The 16,169-nt window shown below is 56.2% G+C and overlaps 3 protein-coding genes and 2 non-coding genes across 8 annotated transcripts in view; 4 read left to right on the top strand and 1 right to left on the bottom strand.

Moving 5' to 3' along the window:
- LOC107209709 (C-factor-like) overlaps window positions 1-624 on the top strand; it is a 136,335-nt gene extending 135,711 nt beyond the window's left edge. Inside the window, exons 7-8 of the mRNA XM_019007986.1 lie at window positions 1-120; window positions 417-624. The exon at window positions 1-120 is cut by the window's left edge and continues 1 nt beyond it. Coding sequence (XP_018863531.1) covers window positions 1-120; window positions 417-530 — 234 coding nt within the window. The 3' untranslated portion in view covers window positions 531-624. The remainder of the gene's footprint in view (window positions 121-416) is intronic.
- A 1,670-nt stretch (window positions 625-2,294) lies between these two features.
- Window positions 2,295-4,648, top strand: LOC107209705 (C-factor-like). The gene is made up of 6 exons (XM_015639687.2): window positions 2,295-2,473; window positions 2,833-2,884; window positions 3,090-3,277; window positions 3,586-3,744; window positions 4,085-4,204; window positions 4,423-4,648. Exons 1-6 carry the CDS (start codon window positions 2,327-2,329, stop codon window positions 4,534-4,536), a joined length of 780 nt encoding a protein of 259 aa, XP_015495173.1. The 5' UTR covers window positions 2,295-2,326; the 3' UTR covers window positions 4,537-4,648.
- A 1,467-nt stretch (window positions 4,649-6,115) lies between these two features.
- TRNAH-GUG lies at window positions 6,116-6,187 on the top strand. The gene has a single exon. It is a non-coding gene; the product is annotated as a tRNA-His (tRNA).
- Window positions 6,188-8,101: 1,914 nt separating this feature from the next.
- On the bottom strand, window positions 8,102-8,174 carry TRNAK-UUU. The gene has a single exon. It is a non-coding gene; the product is annotated as a tRNA-Lys (tRNA).
- A 1,394-nt stretch (window positions 8,175-9,568) lies between these two features.
- LCAT (lecithin-cholesterol acyltransferase) lies at window positions 9,569-15,520 on the top strand. 4 transcript variants are annotated; one of them, XM_015639650.3, is made up of 6 exons: window positions 9,569-9,768; window positions 12,134-12,290; window positions 12,742-12,857; window positions 13,182-13,277; window positions 13,365-13,589; window positions 14,377-15,520. In XM_015639650.3, the coding sequence occupies exons 1-6, from the start codon at window positions 9,621-9,623 to the stop codon at window positions 14,997-14,999; spliced, it is 1,365 nt and encodes a 454-aa protein (XP_015495136.1). In that variant the 5' UTR covers window positions 9,569-9,620; the 3' UTR covers window positions 15,000-15,520. The 4 variants fall into 4 exon arrangements, with proteins under 4 accessions (XP_015495136.1, XP_033373122.1, XP_033373124.1 ...); XM_033517231.1 differs by lacking the exon at window positions 9,569-9,768 and having other exon boundaries at window positions 12,199-12,290; window positions 12,481-12,857; XM_033517233.1 differs by lacking the exon at window positions 9,569-9,768 and having other exon boundaries at window positions 12,204-12,290; window positions 12,576-12,857.
- Window positions 15,521-16,169: the final 649 nt, after the last annotated feature.

The following is a 16,169-nucleotide window of genomic DNA, read 5'->3' as shown; positions in this document are numbered from 1 at the left end:
CTGAACATGCTGAGCAAGTGCCAGTCCCTGGCGTACAAGGAGCACGGCATCCTCTGTGTCGCTCTCCACCCCGGCTGGGTGCAAACAGACATGGGCAGCTCTTTCGGACACGGACACATGGTAGGAATTCCACCAGGGCGGGTCCATCAGAGCTCCTGTGCTGATTTTCCATGGGTGGGAGTTGCTGTCCTGAGCCCCTGCCCCTGAGCAGCCTGCCCAATCGCTGCTGGGGCAACTCCCCCTGTTCTGGTCTTGGGTGCTGGGTGCTCCATCCCCTCAGTTCTCATCTCAGTCCCTCCCCTTCAGGTTGTCAGCTTTCCCTTTGCCCTGGAGCAGATCTTTCCCCTGGCTCTAGCTGTTCCAGGGCCCTCAGCCAGGCCTTGGGCACAGGCTGCATCTCCCCCTCTTCCCCACAGCCCCCTGTGACAGTGGATGACAGCGTGCAAGGGATGCTGAAGGTCCTCTCCTCCCTCTCTGAGAAGGAGACCGGCGCCTTCCTGGACTGGGAAGGGAAGGTCAGACCCTGGTGAGACACCACTTCAGGATCCTGGCAGCCAGGAGGGACCCTGTGCCACTGCTTCTGTGTTTCCCAGATCCTCAATAAACTCCTGCTGATAACCTCCAGCTCTGTTGTGCATTGCCAGCTCATTAGATGGCCCCTTCCCAGATATCCCACTCCTCATGCTGGATGCAGTGGTGCCCACAGCTGCCCTCGACCCACGGCTGTCACTGGCATTCCCATGAGTGTCCCATGGCACTGGGACTGCCCTCTGGAGAACTCCCCTCCAGGAGGCACTGGAGAAGCTGGAGCAGGGTCCCTCTCCTGAGAGGAGAGAGATCTTCTGAGCCCCTGCAGGACTGACTTTCTGACCTGTCCCAGCTGGGCTGCCTGAGGGGCTGGGGGTCACAGGGACCAGCTGCCTCCTCCCCTCAGCTGGGGATGCCTGGTCACAGGTGGGACAGAGGGACACACAGCACTCAGGCAGAGCACAGGGATCCTGCCCCAGGCTTGGAAGGGGGGTTTGAGACTGGGTGTGGAGACAGAGCAGAGAGGCATCAGCTGCCAGAGTTTACAGAGGTGGGGGTACAGAGGGACCACAGGGGCACACGTGGGGTGGGAAAGGGGAGAGAAGTTGTTTCCCAAGCCCTTCTCTTCTTGAAGCTTCACAGCCAAGCACCTCGTCACCATGTTCTGGGCAGCCTGGAAGAGGCACAGCCCTGCCAGCACAACCCGGGGAGTGGGTGGGCAGGAGAGGAGACATTTCCCAGGAAGAAAATGTCTGTGGAGGTGGGAAATGGGACTTGGTCCTGGGACAAAGCATCAGCATGACCTGCTGGAAAGGCTCAGTCCTTGCTTCTGCTGTCCCGGTCTCTGTGCTTCCACCTGGGAGAACCAGGGAGGGGGTGGTGGCTGGGGCAGGGGATGACCCATGGGCTCCCTCCCCTCCACGGGCACCGTGCCTGGGACAGCATCTCCAGCACCTCCCCTGGCGCCTCACCTTGCTGGCCCTGTACGGGTACATGGGGGCCTCTGGCACCCTGAGGCACAGCCCAATGGAGCCCAGTTTGCTGGAGATGTTGATGACAGCGGCCCGGCTGCAGCTCAGACCCTCCTTCCCTGCACCCTTCGCTGCTTGCTCCAGGAGTGGCAGAAATTCCTGATGCAAAACACAGATACTGCATTAGTTGAGGCAAGTCTGCAGTTTGTGTCCTGCTGGAGGGCAAGGCCAGCAGCTGGTGGTGTGCTGGCCATGCAGGTGCCCATCCTGCCAGGAGACTGGATCCACTGGGTTTGCTTCCCTCCGTGGGAGCTTTGTTTCACCTGTCAGTCGGGGCATGGGCATTGGCTGGGAGGAGGCAAGATCAAGGCAGGGAGTGTCTGCTCATGGCCATGTGAAGAATGTCCCGGCTTAGGGGACCAGGACAGGGGGATGAGATCAGCCTGTTCCCAATGTTGTGTGGGTCTGATGGAGAAAACACTTCTTGTGAAGGTGTCAAGCCCATGTGAGCCATGGAGCTTCCCACCTCCCTTGCACATGCTGCTCCTTCCCTCCTCTCCCATATCTTCTCCTGGCTTATGGCATCAGGTTTCCCAAGGACAGTAGAATTTGCCTGAAACCACCAAGGGTTTTTGCCCTTTGGAAACAAGGACTGGCTCTCAGCCGGGATCTATGTCCTGGAGTTTAAAGGGCTGGAGCAGTTGCTTCTCCTGGATCCAAGGGTTGGTGTAAACCCTGAGTGGGAGGGGTGTCTGTGGGAAATGCTATAAGGAAATACTAGGGAGCAAAGCAAACAGTGAGAGCTGGAGCAGAGGAGGACAAGCAGCATGGCAGAGCTCTGTGTCCGCTCCGTTCTGGTGACTGGGGCCAACCGGGGCCTCGGCCTGGGGTTTGTCCAGCATTTCCTGAGGATGCCAAAACCACCACAGTGGATTTTTGCCACCTGTCGGGACCCCAAGGGACAGAGAGCGCAGGTGAGGCTGGGCTGGGAGGCAGTGACTGTGCTGGGGAATGGGAGGACTCAGTGTCAGGGGGAAATTGGAACAGGGATGGCACTTGCAAGTGTCTGAAGATGCAGTCAGGCACCTGGGGCACAGGGCAGCTGGGCCGAGACAGCCAGCAGTGGCAGCAGCTGTGCATGGGATGTGTGGAGGGAACAGTGGTACTTGGTCATGGAGTCCTCCCCATCTATTCAGTTCAGGCAGCTGGAGCATAGTGTGAGGTCTGTGGTAGTGCAAGGATGGAGCCAGAGCAACGCAGAAACCGGGGAACAGCTGAGCCTCTGCACAGCCCCTCCAGCCTCTCCATGCCTACACAGTGCCCTCTCTTACAGGAGTTACAGAATTTGGCCTCCAAGCACCCCAACATCATCGTCATCCCGCTCGGTAGGTGCCCCGAGGTGGGGATCCTTTGCCCCGGTTCCTCTGGTGAGTGCCCAGGCTGGGCACACCCTGGGAGCCCCGTGCTGGGAAGGAGCTGTGCCAAGGGGCTGGTGCCTGCAGGGCCATTGGGCACTGCCACTTCTGGGGGAACAGAGGGGACTCCCCCATGGGGACACAGGCTCTGACCTCCCCTGTGTTGGCTCTGCAGAAGTTGCTGACCCTGCCAGCATCAAGGCGGCTGCAGCCAAGGTTGGGGAGCACCTGGGGGATTCTGGGCTGAACCTCCTCATCAACAATGCTGGAATGGTCAAGCCAAACTTCCTTGCTAATGAGACGCTGGAGAGTATGACCCAGGTTTACACCACTAACACAATTGGGCCACTGCTGATGGGCCAGGTGAGTCCCCAGCACAGCTCCAGAAGGATCCCTTCCCATGTCCTCAAACTGGGCATTGCAGAGAGAGTGAAGGGCCAGTGGGAGGAGCTGCTGTCACTGCTCTGGTGCTCCGATGGGCTCCCAGCTGATGAGAAGCTCATGGAGCATTGGGCTGGAGTTCAGGAGCTGGAGCCAAACAGGCTGGGGTAATGGGAAGAGGAAGGAGGATGCCCCAGTGCTGGTGTCAATGTTACCCACTGTGGAAGGAGCTGGTGCTGTCTGCCCTGTGCCATGTCTGTGTGTGCTCCTGTCCCTCTGTCTCCTCACAGGCATTCCTGCCCTTGCTGGAGAAAGCTGCCCAGGAGAGCCCAGGCTCAGGGCTGAGCTGCAGCAAGGCTGCCATCATCAACATGTCCAGCTATGCAGGCTCCATTGAGGATATGTATGTATGGGATTTTGGACAAGTTGTCTCGTACCGCTGCAGCAAGGTAATGCTAGATGTTGCTGGGGGTGAGCCCAGACATTTTCCCCTCCAAATGATCACACTGCCTTCCAACCTCCCCCTCAGTCTGTGCCCCTCTCTACACTGTGACTGAGCTCCTGTCCCTGGGTACCCAGCACAGCACAGTTATGTGCCTGGCCCTGGGTCCTACCTCAGAGGGACATTGATACAATAGGACTTCAACTAGGCTGAGCATAGGGATAGTGAGGGAGCATCATGTAGTGGCCCCCTCTGCCCTGTCCCTGTCCCAGCTGTGGGGTCTGCACATGTCCCCTTGCAGCCCCCCCTTCCCCTCCCACCCCCGTCCCTGCATTGTCTCCCCACAGGCTGCTCTGAACATGCTGAGCAAGTGCCAGTCCCTGGCGTACAAGGAGCACGGCATCCTCTGTGTCGCTCTCCACCCCGGCTGGGTGCAAACAGACATGGGGAATGCAGGATCATTTAAGGTAAGAGATCTTTTGTCCATGGTCTGGGAGAACCTCATGGTTTAGGAATGCAGAATTTGTTGTGGTCTCATGCTGGGCTGTGTGAGAGCTCCTGGGCAGATACCCTGGAGACAAAGGAGGGAGGGAGATGAGCAACTGGGAATGCTCCTTGCCCAGAGCAATGATTTGTTTCAGGGCAGATCCTTGAGCACAGAACTGTTTCTCCCTCTTCCCCACAGCCTCCCCTGACAGTGGATGACAGCGTGCAAGGGATGCTGAAGGTGCTGTCCTCCATCTCTGAGAAGGAAACTGGGACCTTCCTGGACTGGGAAGGGAAGGTCATACCCTGGTGAAATGCTGATTCAGGATTCTGACTATGAGGACCACTGCTGCTGCACCATGCTGTGCCTGTCCCTTAGTAAATGATTGTCCACAAACAATAAATAGCACTGTGTGAGCCTCCTTCCCTTGATCTTCTATTAACTATCACTGAGAGAGTCCTTCTCAGTTGTTTCCGCATATCATTGAGCTAGATTGGTGTGAACATTTGTTCTTTTCTAACTGGGGACCTGGACACCATTCTGATAAGAACTTGTCCCCGGGCTCATCCCAGAGCTCTCCCTCTGAATGGCAGCATCACCTTACAATGACTCAGGCACTCCTCCCAGTCCTTCCTCGTTTGTCAGTTCCAAGTCTAAGCAGAGCCCTGCTCATCGTTAGCTCCTCCACTACAAAGGTCAGGAAGACAAAACCTGACGTGATCTTCCTGGCTTGCTTATGTCCTGCTGTGTTCCTCCAGCAGAGATCAAGGTAGCTAAAAACACCCATGAAGACCAGGGCCTCAAATGGGAAATCTGTAAGTGCAGCCTTGAATCCTCTCAGGGACAGGAACCTATTCTGTGTTGCTGTTAAATCCTGTCTGTACCTCTCTTCTTGGTGGCTGCGCTCCCTGTTCCAAGCTGGTGTGTGGAGGCAGGATGGGCTCTTGGTGAACATTTCCATGGGGCACATATGGCACTGGAGGCTCCATGATGAGCAAAGATACCCACAGGTCCTCTGGGACTCACCATGGGGCTGATGGAGTGGGGTGTGGGACCAAAGGGGCGCATGAGGCCTCGGGGTCCATGGGGACACCAGGGATCCCCCACTGTACATCCTGTGGATGGGGAGGAGGCAGCAGTGGGATGGTAGCCAGGGGACTGTGGGCTGCTTTGGATGAGGAGCAGGGAGCTCCCACCCACACTGAGTCCTTTCTTCACCACCAGCACTGAGACCAACCTGCACCAGAACCAGGAACAGCAAATGCAGCTCTGGAGCCAGCAAAGTACAATTCTGAAGACATGAAATTGGGGAGGAAACGTGGAGAAGGATCATGATTAGGCAGGGAGGTGGCAGTGGGACCCTGGGAATGATGGGTGACAGGGGCCAGGGATATTCTGGATTATCCAGACCTGTCTGACTGCATCCTTCCCACAACACCACTCATGTCCCCATGGGGATCATTGTGCCATTTGTTGTATTTTTAACTGAATTCCCTCAAATTTGTTGTATCACACACGATGCTAAAAAATATATTAATTCCTCACCTCTTATATCACTTAGATTTAGCTGAAATTATTATAACCCTGACTTTGCTGTATTATAGGGTGCTGGCCCCACTGCAGAAGGCCCCTCAACAGCGCTGTCCTTTGCAGCAGCTCCATTTCCTGGGTGCCATCCCAGCACTGCCGGTGCTTTGCACAATTTAGGGCCTCAGTCCAGATTGCCGAGGCTCCGAGCAGCAGCATCCAAGTCCATTTGTAGCCTCCTTAATCAATCAGGATTTGTTGGGGGGGCTGTGCTGGGTGTCGGTGGCAGGGGAGGGGACAGAGCTCCCTTCCCGTGGTCCTCACAGGATGTTTGCAGGAGCCGGCGGGTGGCAGGGTCTCCTCTGCTGTGATCGTATAGTGGTCAGTACTCTGCGTTGTGGCCGCAGCAACCTCGGTTCGAATCCGAGTCACAGCAACTTTTGTCAAGAGCCGGGAGGGAGGCAGCTGTGAGGGGGTTGCTTTGAAAAGATGTCATGCCCTGGGAGGGGGCCACAAGCTTGGATGGTCCAAGAGTGACCAGACTTGTACGAATAATGATTTCCCGAGCTGTAGTCACTGTGCAGGGTCTCTCCAGCCAGGCTGCAGTGACACTTCGGGGAAAGCACTCCGGCTTCTTCTTTTCCAGGCAGACTTGAGAATTTAGAGGAATTTGCCCAGCCTTCCACGTTCCACTTCCTCACAGTTTTGCAGAAAGAGGAGCAGAAGATGCTGTGACAGCCCTGCAGAGTGAGAGGAGGTGGGAGGCAGCAGCTTGCTCAGCTTCTGGCCCCCAGGGCATGAAGGATCTGCCACAGCAGAAGAAGGAAGATAAGCAGGTGAAAGTCCCACTGCTGGCACTCCCTGCCCCAGGGGAGCAGGATTTTGGTTGCAGGACCTCCAGGGATGCTTTCAGAGCAGATGCAGAACCCACCCAGAGCTGAGGGGTGACCCTGACAAACTGTAGGTCTGGGAACTCGAGGTCTCACGGGCACCAAGAAGCAGGTGATCTCTGGGGGCACCAGGAGATGCTTCAGCCTGGGGAAGCCTCTTAAACTGTTGCCTTTACCCTTCTGGAGCCTTAATGGAGTCACCCTGTTTGCTGGGACTTGGTGCCCTCTCCTGACAGCCGCACAGAACTCGCTCTGCTCAGCAGCTTGCCCAAGAGAAGTTACATAAGGTGTGGCACAGGCTGGTGGTGGAGAAGGCACCACCCAAGAGGGTCCCAGCTCACTGCTGTGGGGACATCTGAAAGCAGCAGAAGGCTGCAGCACTCAGGCAGATGGGCTCAGGCGTCTGCAGGGCTGGTGCTTGGAAAAAGGAGGGAGTGGATTTTTTTTTTCTTAGCAGAAAATAGATTTATTTTCATTTGTATCTTATCCAGAGCAAGAAATCAAGAAAAAAAATCGTTGCACATTTACTTGTAGGACTTGCAGTTTATAGTGCACTTGCTTGCATGACTTCACACTCCTCCAATATTCATTTATTGAAAACACATATCTCTTTACTTAGAGGAAGCTCAAAAAGCATTTTTCTCTTCTAAAGGTAAGAGAGGAGGAAGAGAAGGCAAACATGTAGAGAAGCTGCCCATTAGCAGCAGCACTTTTACCCAGCTGAGCAGCAAAAACACAAGGAAATACATAACTTCTCATTCCTCTTTTATTTTTTTTTCCACAGAAAGTCAGTGTGATGTGTAAGGCCACTAAACTTACCTGAAAAATAATTTACTATGCTTGACTAACTGATGTTGTATGTTCAGGTTGAAAAACATATATATTTTTTTTTTTACATAGGACAGGGGATATTTTTCATCCAGAATGGATTGATTTTCTGTTAAAAGATTTTCTATTTTGCAAAAATATCCTGAACTGTCTGTACACCTACAGGGCAGCCCAGGTGAGGCAGTGTGGTGGCCCCACAAGCAGCCTCTGCTCTCACATGAACTGTGTTCCCTTCAAGTGATGCAGGGCTCTGCTGGAAACTTCCACTCGTCACTCTCCCAGTGAAAAAGGGTCTCCTGATGTTCAGCTGGAGCCTCCCGTGTTCCAGGGTGTGTCCACGGCCTCTGGCACCACTGAACGGAGTCTGGCTTCCCTCCTGGGAGGGATGCTCCGGTCCCTTCAGTATCTTCATGGAGGTTGTCACGCAGAAAAAAAACAGTTGCCAGCAGGAACCCAAACTTTAAGAACGCTGCCTGAAGGCAGCTGGGGCACCCGAGCACCCTTCACTGAGAGAGAGGAGACCACAACCCCATAAATCCCCTACACTTCTTCCCTGCAGCAGTTGCCCCAGGCGGGACCGTCCTGGCCTGAGGTGCCGCTCCTGCCCCTGGGCTCCTAAAGGATAAAGCCACCGCCTGAACAGGGGCTTGAACCCTGGACCCTCAGATTAAAAGTCTGATGCTCTCCCAACTGAGCTATCCAGGCTCACATTTGGGCTCGGGGGGGGCATCTCTGTGACAGGCAGGGGGACCCCGCTTTCCTGCGGCATTGCAGGGACAACGTGGGGACCCCACTTTGATATTTCCCACTCCCACACCACCCCAACGAGGCTGCCAGCGCAGGCCAGGCTGAACACCCGGCTTCTGGGCATCTCCCTGGGCACTGATCGGGCACGGCGATGCGCCCTGGGAAGAAGCCGCTGCCGCAGGGATGCGCAGGCGGGGAGGGGAGCAGGATGCTGCGGGAGCGGCTGTAAAACCTCCGCCGCCCCCAGAGGGAGGCAGGACGGTCCTGCCGGGGGACAGGAGCAGCAGCGGTGGCTGTGGCCGCGCAGGGGTCCGAGCTCTGCTCTGCGGCTGCAGAATCCGAGTCCCAGAGGCGCTTTTGCAGGAGCCGCGTTAAGGAGGGAGGCGGCTGTGGGGAGTTACAGACACAGAGCCCGCGGTGGGCACCTAAAGGTCACCCCACACATTCTCTTGCCCTTCCTCCCCACTCTTCAGGAAGGGACCCTTTTGCCCCACAGGGAACCCACCCTGTCAGGCAGCCCACCCACCGGTGCCCCACATCCCTGTCCCACCTCACACTTCCCTGGGAGGAAGAAGACATCTTCTCTTCAGCAGAGAAATATGATTTGCCCCATCCCTTGAAGTGTTCAAGGCCATGTTGCATGGGGCTTGGATCATTCTGGTCCAGTGGGAGTTGTCCCTGCCCATGGCATGGGTTTGAAATGAGAGGAGTTTTAAAGTCCCTTCCAGCCTGAGCGTCCCTTGTCCCTGAGGGTCCCCAATAGCCAGTGCAGGCTGAAGCTGCAGGGGCTTCCCCCGGCTGGGACTGTCACAGAGGAGCCCTTCCAGTGGATGCTGGGATGGTGCACGGGGCAGGGGCAGTGCCCAGGCTGTCACTGGGGAATGTGGCACTGCCGTGCAGCACAAGGAGCAGCCCAGATGTGCCTTTCCCTATCCCAACTCCTCCATCTTCTCCCAGATTCCTGGGGTTCACCTGGCCACCCTGGCAGTGCCAGCATCTCCTGCCAGGGGCAGGAGGAGTGGAGAGGAGCTGTATTCAGTGAGGCAGGGAGTGAGCAGGCCTGGGACATTACCCCTAGAGAGCCATGCAAGAACGTGGCAGTCACCTCCCCAGGACATGGCAAAGGGACACCGAGGCACTGGGAAGCTGCTCAAATGTGCAGCACACCCGAGCAGGGCTCTGGGGGCACCAAGAACTCCATGGCACCGCCGGACTGGTTTTGACAGGCCATGGCTTGTCCATAAGGCCAGTCCTTGTCCCTCCCCGTCCCTCCTCCTCCTCATGGCCAGCCCCTTGCAGCTCTCCCCTCCCCTGCAGCCCGGGTGCCTCTTGGCTGGACCTGCGTAAAAATTATAAAAGGCTGTTTGGCTTGGAGCCGTCCGGAGGATCCCGGCCGAGCCTGCCATGGGGAGCAGCGGCGCCGGGCTTGCGCTGCTGACGCTGTCGCTGCTCCTGCAGCCCACGTCCCAGTTCTGGCTCTTCAATGTCCTCTTTCCACCCACCACCACCCCAGAAGCTCCCCCGACAAACAGCACACCGCCCGTGGTGCTCGGTAAGGTGGCTCCAGCGCGGGCACCACGCGGGCTGTGGGTGGGCACTCTGGCTGCCATGCAGCCCCCAAAGCGGGCAGCGAGGCTGGGGTCGGTGCCACTGGTGACTCAGTGGGCTTTGGCTGCCATGGCTCCTGGCTGCCTGGATTGGAGCCACCAAGTGAGGGTGTCACACAGCTCCTCAGTGCCTCCCATTCGCTGGGATAGGGACACAGGACTGGCCATGGCCAGGTGGAGCTTTTTGAAGCTGAGGGGATAGACTGGGCATCCCAGAAAGCAAATGGGTCTCTGATATCTCACACCTAGCGAACAGAGTGTTTTAGGGTTTGTTTGGGTCTGGGGAACTCTGCTGGCAGAGGCACAGGGGCTGCAGCACACTCTGCCACCTCCCAAACAGGCTGCCAGTGATGCAGTGGGTAGATCTACCACCTCTCACTTTCCTGAAGCTCACCACATCTTGTGTCTTCTCCCTCTCCATGGAGATGGCTAAGTCATCCTTCTGCTGCTGCAAAAGAGGATCCAATCATCCCACCCAATGCTAGCTCCAACTGGGGACAAGCCAGCAGGAAAAGTGGCACAGGGAGATGTGGGGGCATCATCTGAGGGAGGTGGAAGCAGACACCACCAGCTGGTGCCTCTGTGCTGCATGGCTCTGCCTTCCTTTGCCCCAGTGCTGTCACCAGGCACTTGAGCTCAGGTTGTGCCATGAAAATTCTGCTGAGCAGAGTTGGGGTTGTCCTCCTTTTTCTTGAATCATGATGAGTTTCCCCTTAAAAAAAGAGAAGAGAAAAAGCAGAATGCAGATAGAAAGCATTGCAGCAGAATCCCCTGCTGCAATGCCAAGGGCTGACTGTAAATTCCCTTCCCAGGGGCATCAGGGGGCAAAGGCCTCCGTGCCCTGGGGTGGTCAGAAGAGCCGAGTCACTGTCACCTCTTTTCAGGATTACGTGTGACAATGGAGCATCTCCTTTTGTCCCCGGTCCCAGCCTCAGGCCGTGTCCCACACCCAGCCAGACCCGGATGCCCCTTGTGCAGCCCACAAGTAACCCTTCCCCCGGGGCCGGGCGTCCCGAAAACCCCCAGTGCCCTTGGGACCACTGATAACCCCTCTGCCCTCACAGAGCTCCCTTAATAATTACCTAATGTCCTCTGGAAGGGGAAGCAGAGCTCAGGGCTGTGTGCCAGGGGCAGGGGGGTGCTGGATGTGCACCTTCAGGAGCCATCAGAGCATGATCCTGCTCCTCCTCCTGATTAGGGAAGTTCATTCTGCCCACTCCCTACCAGGGCTCCCCTATACCTGTCTGCTCCCCAACCAGGTGCTTTGAAGACAGGATTAGACCCTTCCTGTACCCCTAGGAACGTGCCACAGGCATGAAGGAGCTGTGAGGCAGGTTGAGGAAGGTAACTGCTACATCTCCTTCCCCTCTTGCATAGCACAAGGCATTGATGATCCACACCAGCCCCAGCCATGTATTGCAGGCAAGTCCTTGGACCTGCTGGGGCCTTGGGATTCGTCACCTGGTGCTCCCATTCCACCAGGTTCACTGTCCCCTGCAGTCATTCACCTCTTGTCCTCACCCTCACAGTCAGCACTGGCACCAGGAGCTGGCTCCTGGCTCCTGCACACAGCTGGGAAAGCTCTCCAAGGTGTCCATCCCAGCACAGGCTGGATGCAGGATGGGTGTCCCATCCCTGCTGGGAATCACACTGATGCTCCTGGAGGCAAACCAAACACCCTGGTGACTGTCACCCTTCACTGAGAGAGGCCAGGGCACATAAATGAACTTGTTTAAAGCTCTGCTGTGTCCTGCTGACACCGTGTCAGTTCCACTCAGCACTGAAGCACTTCAGAGACTTTGTTCAGCCTGTGTGGAGGGCTTAAAGTTCAGGAAACTCTCCCTGGGAGCTGTGCATCTCCGAGCTTCTCACTACCCCAGGACAAGTTGTCAGGACTGAATCAGGAATGGGCAGCCCCAAGCAACACAGATTTCTTCTCCCAGGCTGCAGCAAAGAGAGGAGGGTGGAAACCCATCCAGGGATGGGGAGTAACCCGGGATACTTTGTGCTGCTGGGGACTCACGTGTTTGGGCCAAGAGTGACAGCTCTGAAATGCAGCTCTAAGCGTCCTTGGGAGGATGCATTTTAGCACTGTTTTCATGCTCACCCTGCATCTCAGCTCCAAGCACCCTCTCTCCTGTGCAGAGCTGGTTGTTCTCCAGGGATGCTGCTCCAACAGGTGCCCAGCCATCCCCAGGCAACCCCAGGAGATGACTGGAGGGGTGGGGTAAGCACCAGGTTGGGCAGTCCCACAGGGTCAGTGGGATGGGATTTGTAACTGGCTGTGCTCTCCCTCTGTGGTGCCTCCAGTGCCCGGGTGCCTTGGGAACCAGCTGGAAGCAAAGCTGGACAAGCCAGATGTGGTGAACTGGATGTGCTACCGCAAAACAGAGGATTATTTCACCATCTGGCTCAACCTCAACACCTTCCTGCCAGTGGGAGTTGACTGCTGGATCGATAACACCAGGTACCATCCAACCCTATCCTGGGAGCTCCCTGGGGAATGATCTACCAAGGATCTCCCTCCCCCCTCCTCCCCCTGGACATGATCTAGCACACATGGCAAAAAATGGGAGGACCATGGGATTGTTTGGGAACACAAGTGACTGGCTGCTGCTCTGTTTTCCCCTTTCCCATGCCCCTGCCATGTGCTCAAGCCCAGCCAGACCACCCTGAGCACCCACTGGAGATGCTGCCTGGGGCTGCAGGGTGAGGGGGCTGTGCACGGTTCCATCAGAGCCTCCTGTCCCAGGATGCCAGGAGAGCAGAATGGACGCTGGCTGGGCTCCAGTTCACCTCACATCCACACAAGTCCTGGAAAAAGACAGGTCCAAGCTGCTACCCTGTGATCTCCACCCCAGCCCCATATTCCCCATGGGGACATGGCTCTTCTGCCACCTCCTGTCCTGTCCCCACAGGGTGGTGTACAACAGAACCTCTCGGAAAATGTCCAATGCCCCAGGGGTGCACATCCGTGTTCCTGGCTTTGGCAAGACCTATTCTGTGGAATACCTGGATCAGAGCAAGCTGGCAGGTGAGAGGAGGAGAGGCCAGGGTGTCTGAGGATCCCACATGCTCCCTGCAAATGGGGAGATGTCCCCATGTCTCCAGCAGGGACTGGTTGTGCAGAGAGCCCAGGGCAGTGGGAGTGAGGGACGTTAGCCTGGGGGACAGTTGAGTGCTGGCAGGGAGCATCCTGCCCCATCCCTGACCCAGTACTCGGTCAGAACGTCTGGCTGGAGCCACTGAGCTGCAGGGCTTACCAGGGAACATTTTGACCATGATGAGGACCAGAATGGAAAAAACTTGACAAGAGAAGACCACAGACCTAACTCCCACTTGTTCCCTCTGCCCACAGGCTACCTGCACACCATGGTGCAGAACCTGGTGAACAATGGCTATGTGAGGGACCAGACAGTTCGGGCAGCCCCCTACGACTGGAGAGTTGGACCTCGTAAGTCTGGGGGTTGTGGCCAGGCCCCCCATGCACAGAGAGAAGCAGGATGACCCTCATGCCATCATGCTCCCCTCTTGTCCACAGAGGAGCAGCCTGAATACTTCCAGAACCTGAAGGCGCTGATCGAGGAGATGCACGATGAGTACCAGAGACCCGTCTTCCTCATCGCACACAGCATGGGCAACCTGCACATCCTCTACTTCCTGCTGCAGCAGACCCAAGCCTGGAAAGATCAGTACATTGGGGGCTTCATTTCCCTGGGTGCCCCCTGGGGAGGTTCTGTCAAGCCCCTGCGTATCCTGGCATCTGGTGGGTGACTCCTTGTGTGCAGCCACCTCTTTGTTTTCTTTCCCTCCTGCAGAAATGGAATGGTGTGGGTGGGCAGGGAAAGGGCACAGTGGTGAAAGAGGTGGGGAACCCAGTTCCTGTTTAGCCTCTTTGCAGCTCATAAAGCCACAATCACTTGCCTAATGCTGACAGCCCAGAATGTCTACAAGTCACAAGTCCAAAAATGCATGAGATTAAAAATCATGTGCTCGAAGGTTTTAACATCTGGCCCCTTGCATCACCCTTAAGTCACCTGATAATATTTTTTTCAGTTGCCAGAAGAGCCAGAGATATTTTTAAGGTCATCTGAAGTCATTCCATGGTCTTAGGTCTCCAGACATACCAAAAATGCCAAGCTTTGTAGGAAACATGCAAGTTGGCCACCTACTAGTGCTCTCTCCTGTCCCTGTGCAGGCAGGTGTGGAGGTGCCAGGGTTGCAGGGAATGTTCAGGGCTGGGTTGGTCTGTGCCATCACACATCCAGGTTTGTCTCCACTCAGGCCCTCTGAGAAGCTAGAGATGTGGAGAGAAGATTTTGGAAGGCTGTTCTTGATATCTGCAGATGGGAGGGTAAGGAGAGGACGTAAGGTTAGGGGCAGGGTAGGGCTAAGGAGGGGAAGAGCTGAGCTGGAGAAGTCCAGGGGACAGTGGTGAGTGACCGAGGGGAGGGCTGATCCCAGCTGCCCAAAGCTCTGTCTATGAGGGGACACTGTGATTTGTGATTTGTGATTTGTGATATGTGATTTGTGATTTATGGTGTGTCCCACAGGTGACGAACAGGGCATCCCACTCATGTCCAATATCAAGCTCCGTGAAGAGCAGCGCATGACCACCACCAGCCCCTGGATGTTCCCCACGACCCTGGCCTGGCCCGAGAGCCACGTTTTCATCTCCACACCCTCCTACAACTACACCTACCGCGACTACCAGCGCTTCTTCACCGACGTCAACCTGGAGGATGGCTGGTACATGTGGGAGGACATGAAGGACTTGTTGAAGGATTTACCCCCTCCTGGGGTGGACACATACTGCCTCTATGGCACAGGCTTCCCCACCGCAGAGACTTATGTTTATGATGAGCGTTTCCCTTATGAGGACCCTGTGGACATAATTTATGGTGACGGGGACGACAGTGTCAGCACACGCAGCTTGGAGCTGTGCAAGCGATGGCGTGACCAGCAAAAGCAGAAGGTGTACGTCCAGGAGCTGCGAGGTGCCCACCACTTCAACATGGTCTTCAGCAACCTGACACTCACTTATATCAACGAAATCCTGCTGGGGAGCAAAGAGGAGCAGGAGGAGCCAGGACAGGCAAGATCCAGCCCAGAGGCTGGGAAGTTGGGGAAGATCCTACGTGAACACAAGGTCTTTAAGGAGGCTAAAAAAAACTGAAAGGAGGGAGGGCCAGCTTCCCTTCATGATGGTAGGCAGCACAAACTGCCGTGCAGGGGAGCAAAGGACTTGGAACTGAGTTTGGAAGGAAAGTGAGCAAGACCAACAGCTCGGGTGGATGGGCTGGCACCCACTTCCACACTGATCGGTTCTTCTTTGGGGAATGGTGATTAATTTTACTTCAGAGGCTTGTCACTTCCCACTAGCGGGTGGATAACTAACCATGCTGCCAGCTCATTAACATCACAGTCGTAAATTCCAGCATATGCACAAGCCCTCATTGCTAGCAGGCCATTTTTAGGCACTTTAGAGGCTGTGGACCTTTGGTGCCATAGCTTCTGCTCACTTGGGACAGAGCAACTCGCATAACAAGAGCAGGCTCTGATATACCAGGTGGTCACAGAGGTAGCATGGGGGTTGCAGAGTAGGTATGGCTTACAGAGCAGCGAGCTAGGCTCCTTGGGCAAGACCAACTCAAAACCAGCAGATTTACAATATAATAAACACACTTTGCTTCTGCATGCTGTGCGTGCTTTGTCCTTCAGAGCTGGGTGGTAAAGCCAGCCATAACCAAGAAGCGAGGCACTCCAGGAGATGGGCTTTGGGAAAAACCACAAGGCCAGTGATGCAGTTGGGGTTGGTTATGCGACCGGGACTGGCAACATGATGTGGGTGACAATGTGTTTGGGACTGGTGACATAACCAGGGTTGGTGGTACTACTGAAGCATGATGCAACTGGTGCTGGCAGAACAGCTGGGATGGAAATATAACTGGCCTTGGAAATGCAACTGGGACTGGTGATGCAACTGGAGGATGGCGATGCAGCCAAGGCTGGAGATGCAAACAGAGTGGTGATGCAGCTTGCGATTGGTGATGCAGCCAGGAGTGGCAATACAAATGTGGTGACACGGCTGGGGTTCGCCATGCAACCGAGGCAGCAATGCAGCCGGGACAAGCTGTGCAACCGGGACCGGCTGTGCCTCGGGGCCTGGCGATACAGGGCGGGGCTGTTCCCAGGGCTGCTGGCGGGGCTGTTGCCGGGGCTGTTGTTGCCGGGGCTGTTGTTGCCGGGGCTGTTGTTGCCGGGGCTGTTGTTGCCGGGGCTGTGGCTGTTGGAGCTGCCGTGCTCCCCCGGACCCCGCGTTGGGGAGCGCCGCGCTCGGGGCCGG

This window comes from Parus major, chromosome 11, assembly GCF_001522545.3.
Source record: "Parus major isolate Abel chromosome 11, Parus_major1.1, whole genome shotgun sequence".
NCBI lineage: Eukaryota > Metazoa > Chordata > Aves > Passeriformes > Paridae > Parus > Parus major.
The sequence above is the reverse complement of the archived record's forward strand: the minus strand, read 5'-3'. Positions and strand labels throughout refer to the sequence as shown.

Excerpts from the sequence above, each read along its gene's own strand:
- LOC107209705 (XM_015639687.2), top strand. The coding sequence starts at position 2,327 with ATGGCAGAGCTCTGTGTCCGCTCCGTTCTGGTGACTGGGGCCAACCGG. Across the intron at positions 2,474-2,832 it reads CCAAGGGACAGAGAGCGCAG|GAGTTACAGAATTTGGCCTC; the intron begins GTGAGGCTGGGC and ends CCTCTCTTACAG. Across the intron at positions 4,205-4,422 it reads GGAATGCAGGATCATTTAAG|CCTCCCCTGACAGTGGATGA; the intron begins GTAAGAGATCTT and ends TCTTCCCCACAG.
- LCAT (XM_015639650.3), top strand. The coding sequence starts at position 9,621 with ATGGGGAGCAGCGGCGCCGGGCTTGCGCTGCTGACGCTGTCGCTGCTC. Across the intron at positions 12,291-12,741 it reads TGCTGGATCGATAACACCAG|GGTGGTGTACAACAGAACCT; the intron begins GTACCATCCAAC and ends CTGTCCCCACAG. Across the intron at positions 12,858-13,181 it reads GGATCAGAGCAAGCTGGCAG|GCTACCTGCACACCATGGTG; the intron begins GTGAGAGGAGGA and ends CTCTGCCCACAG.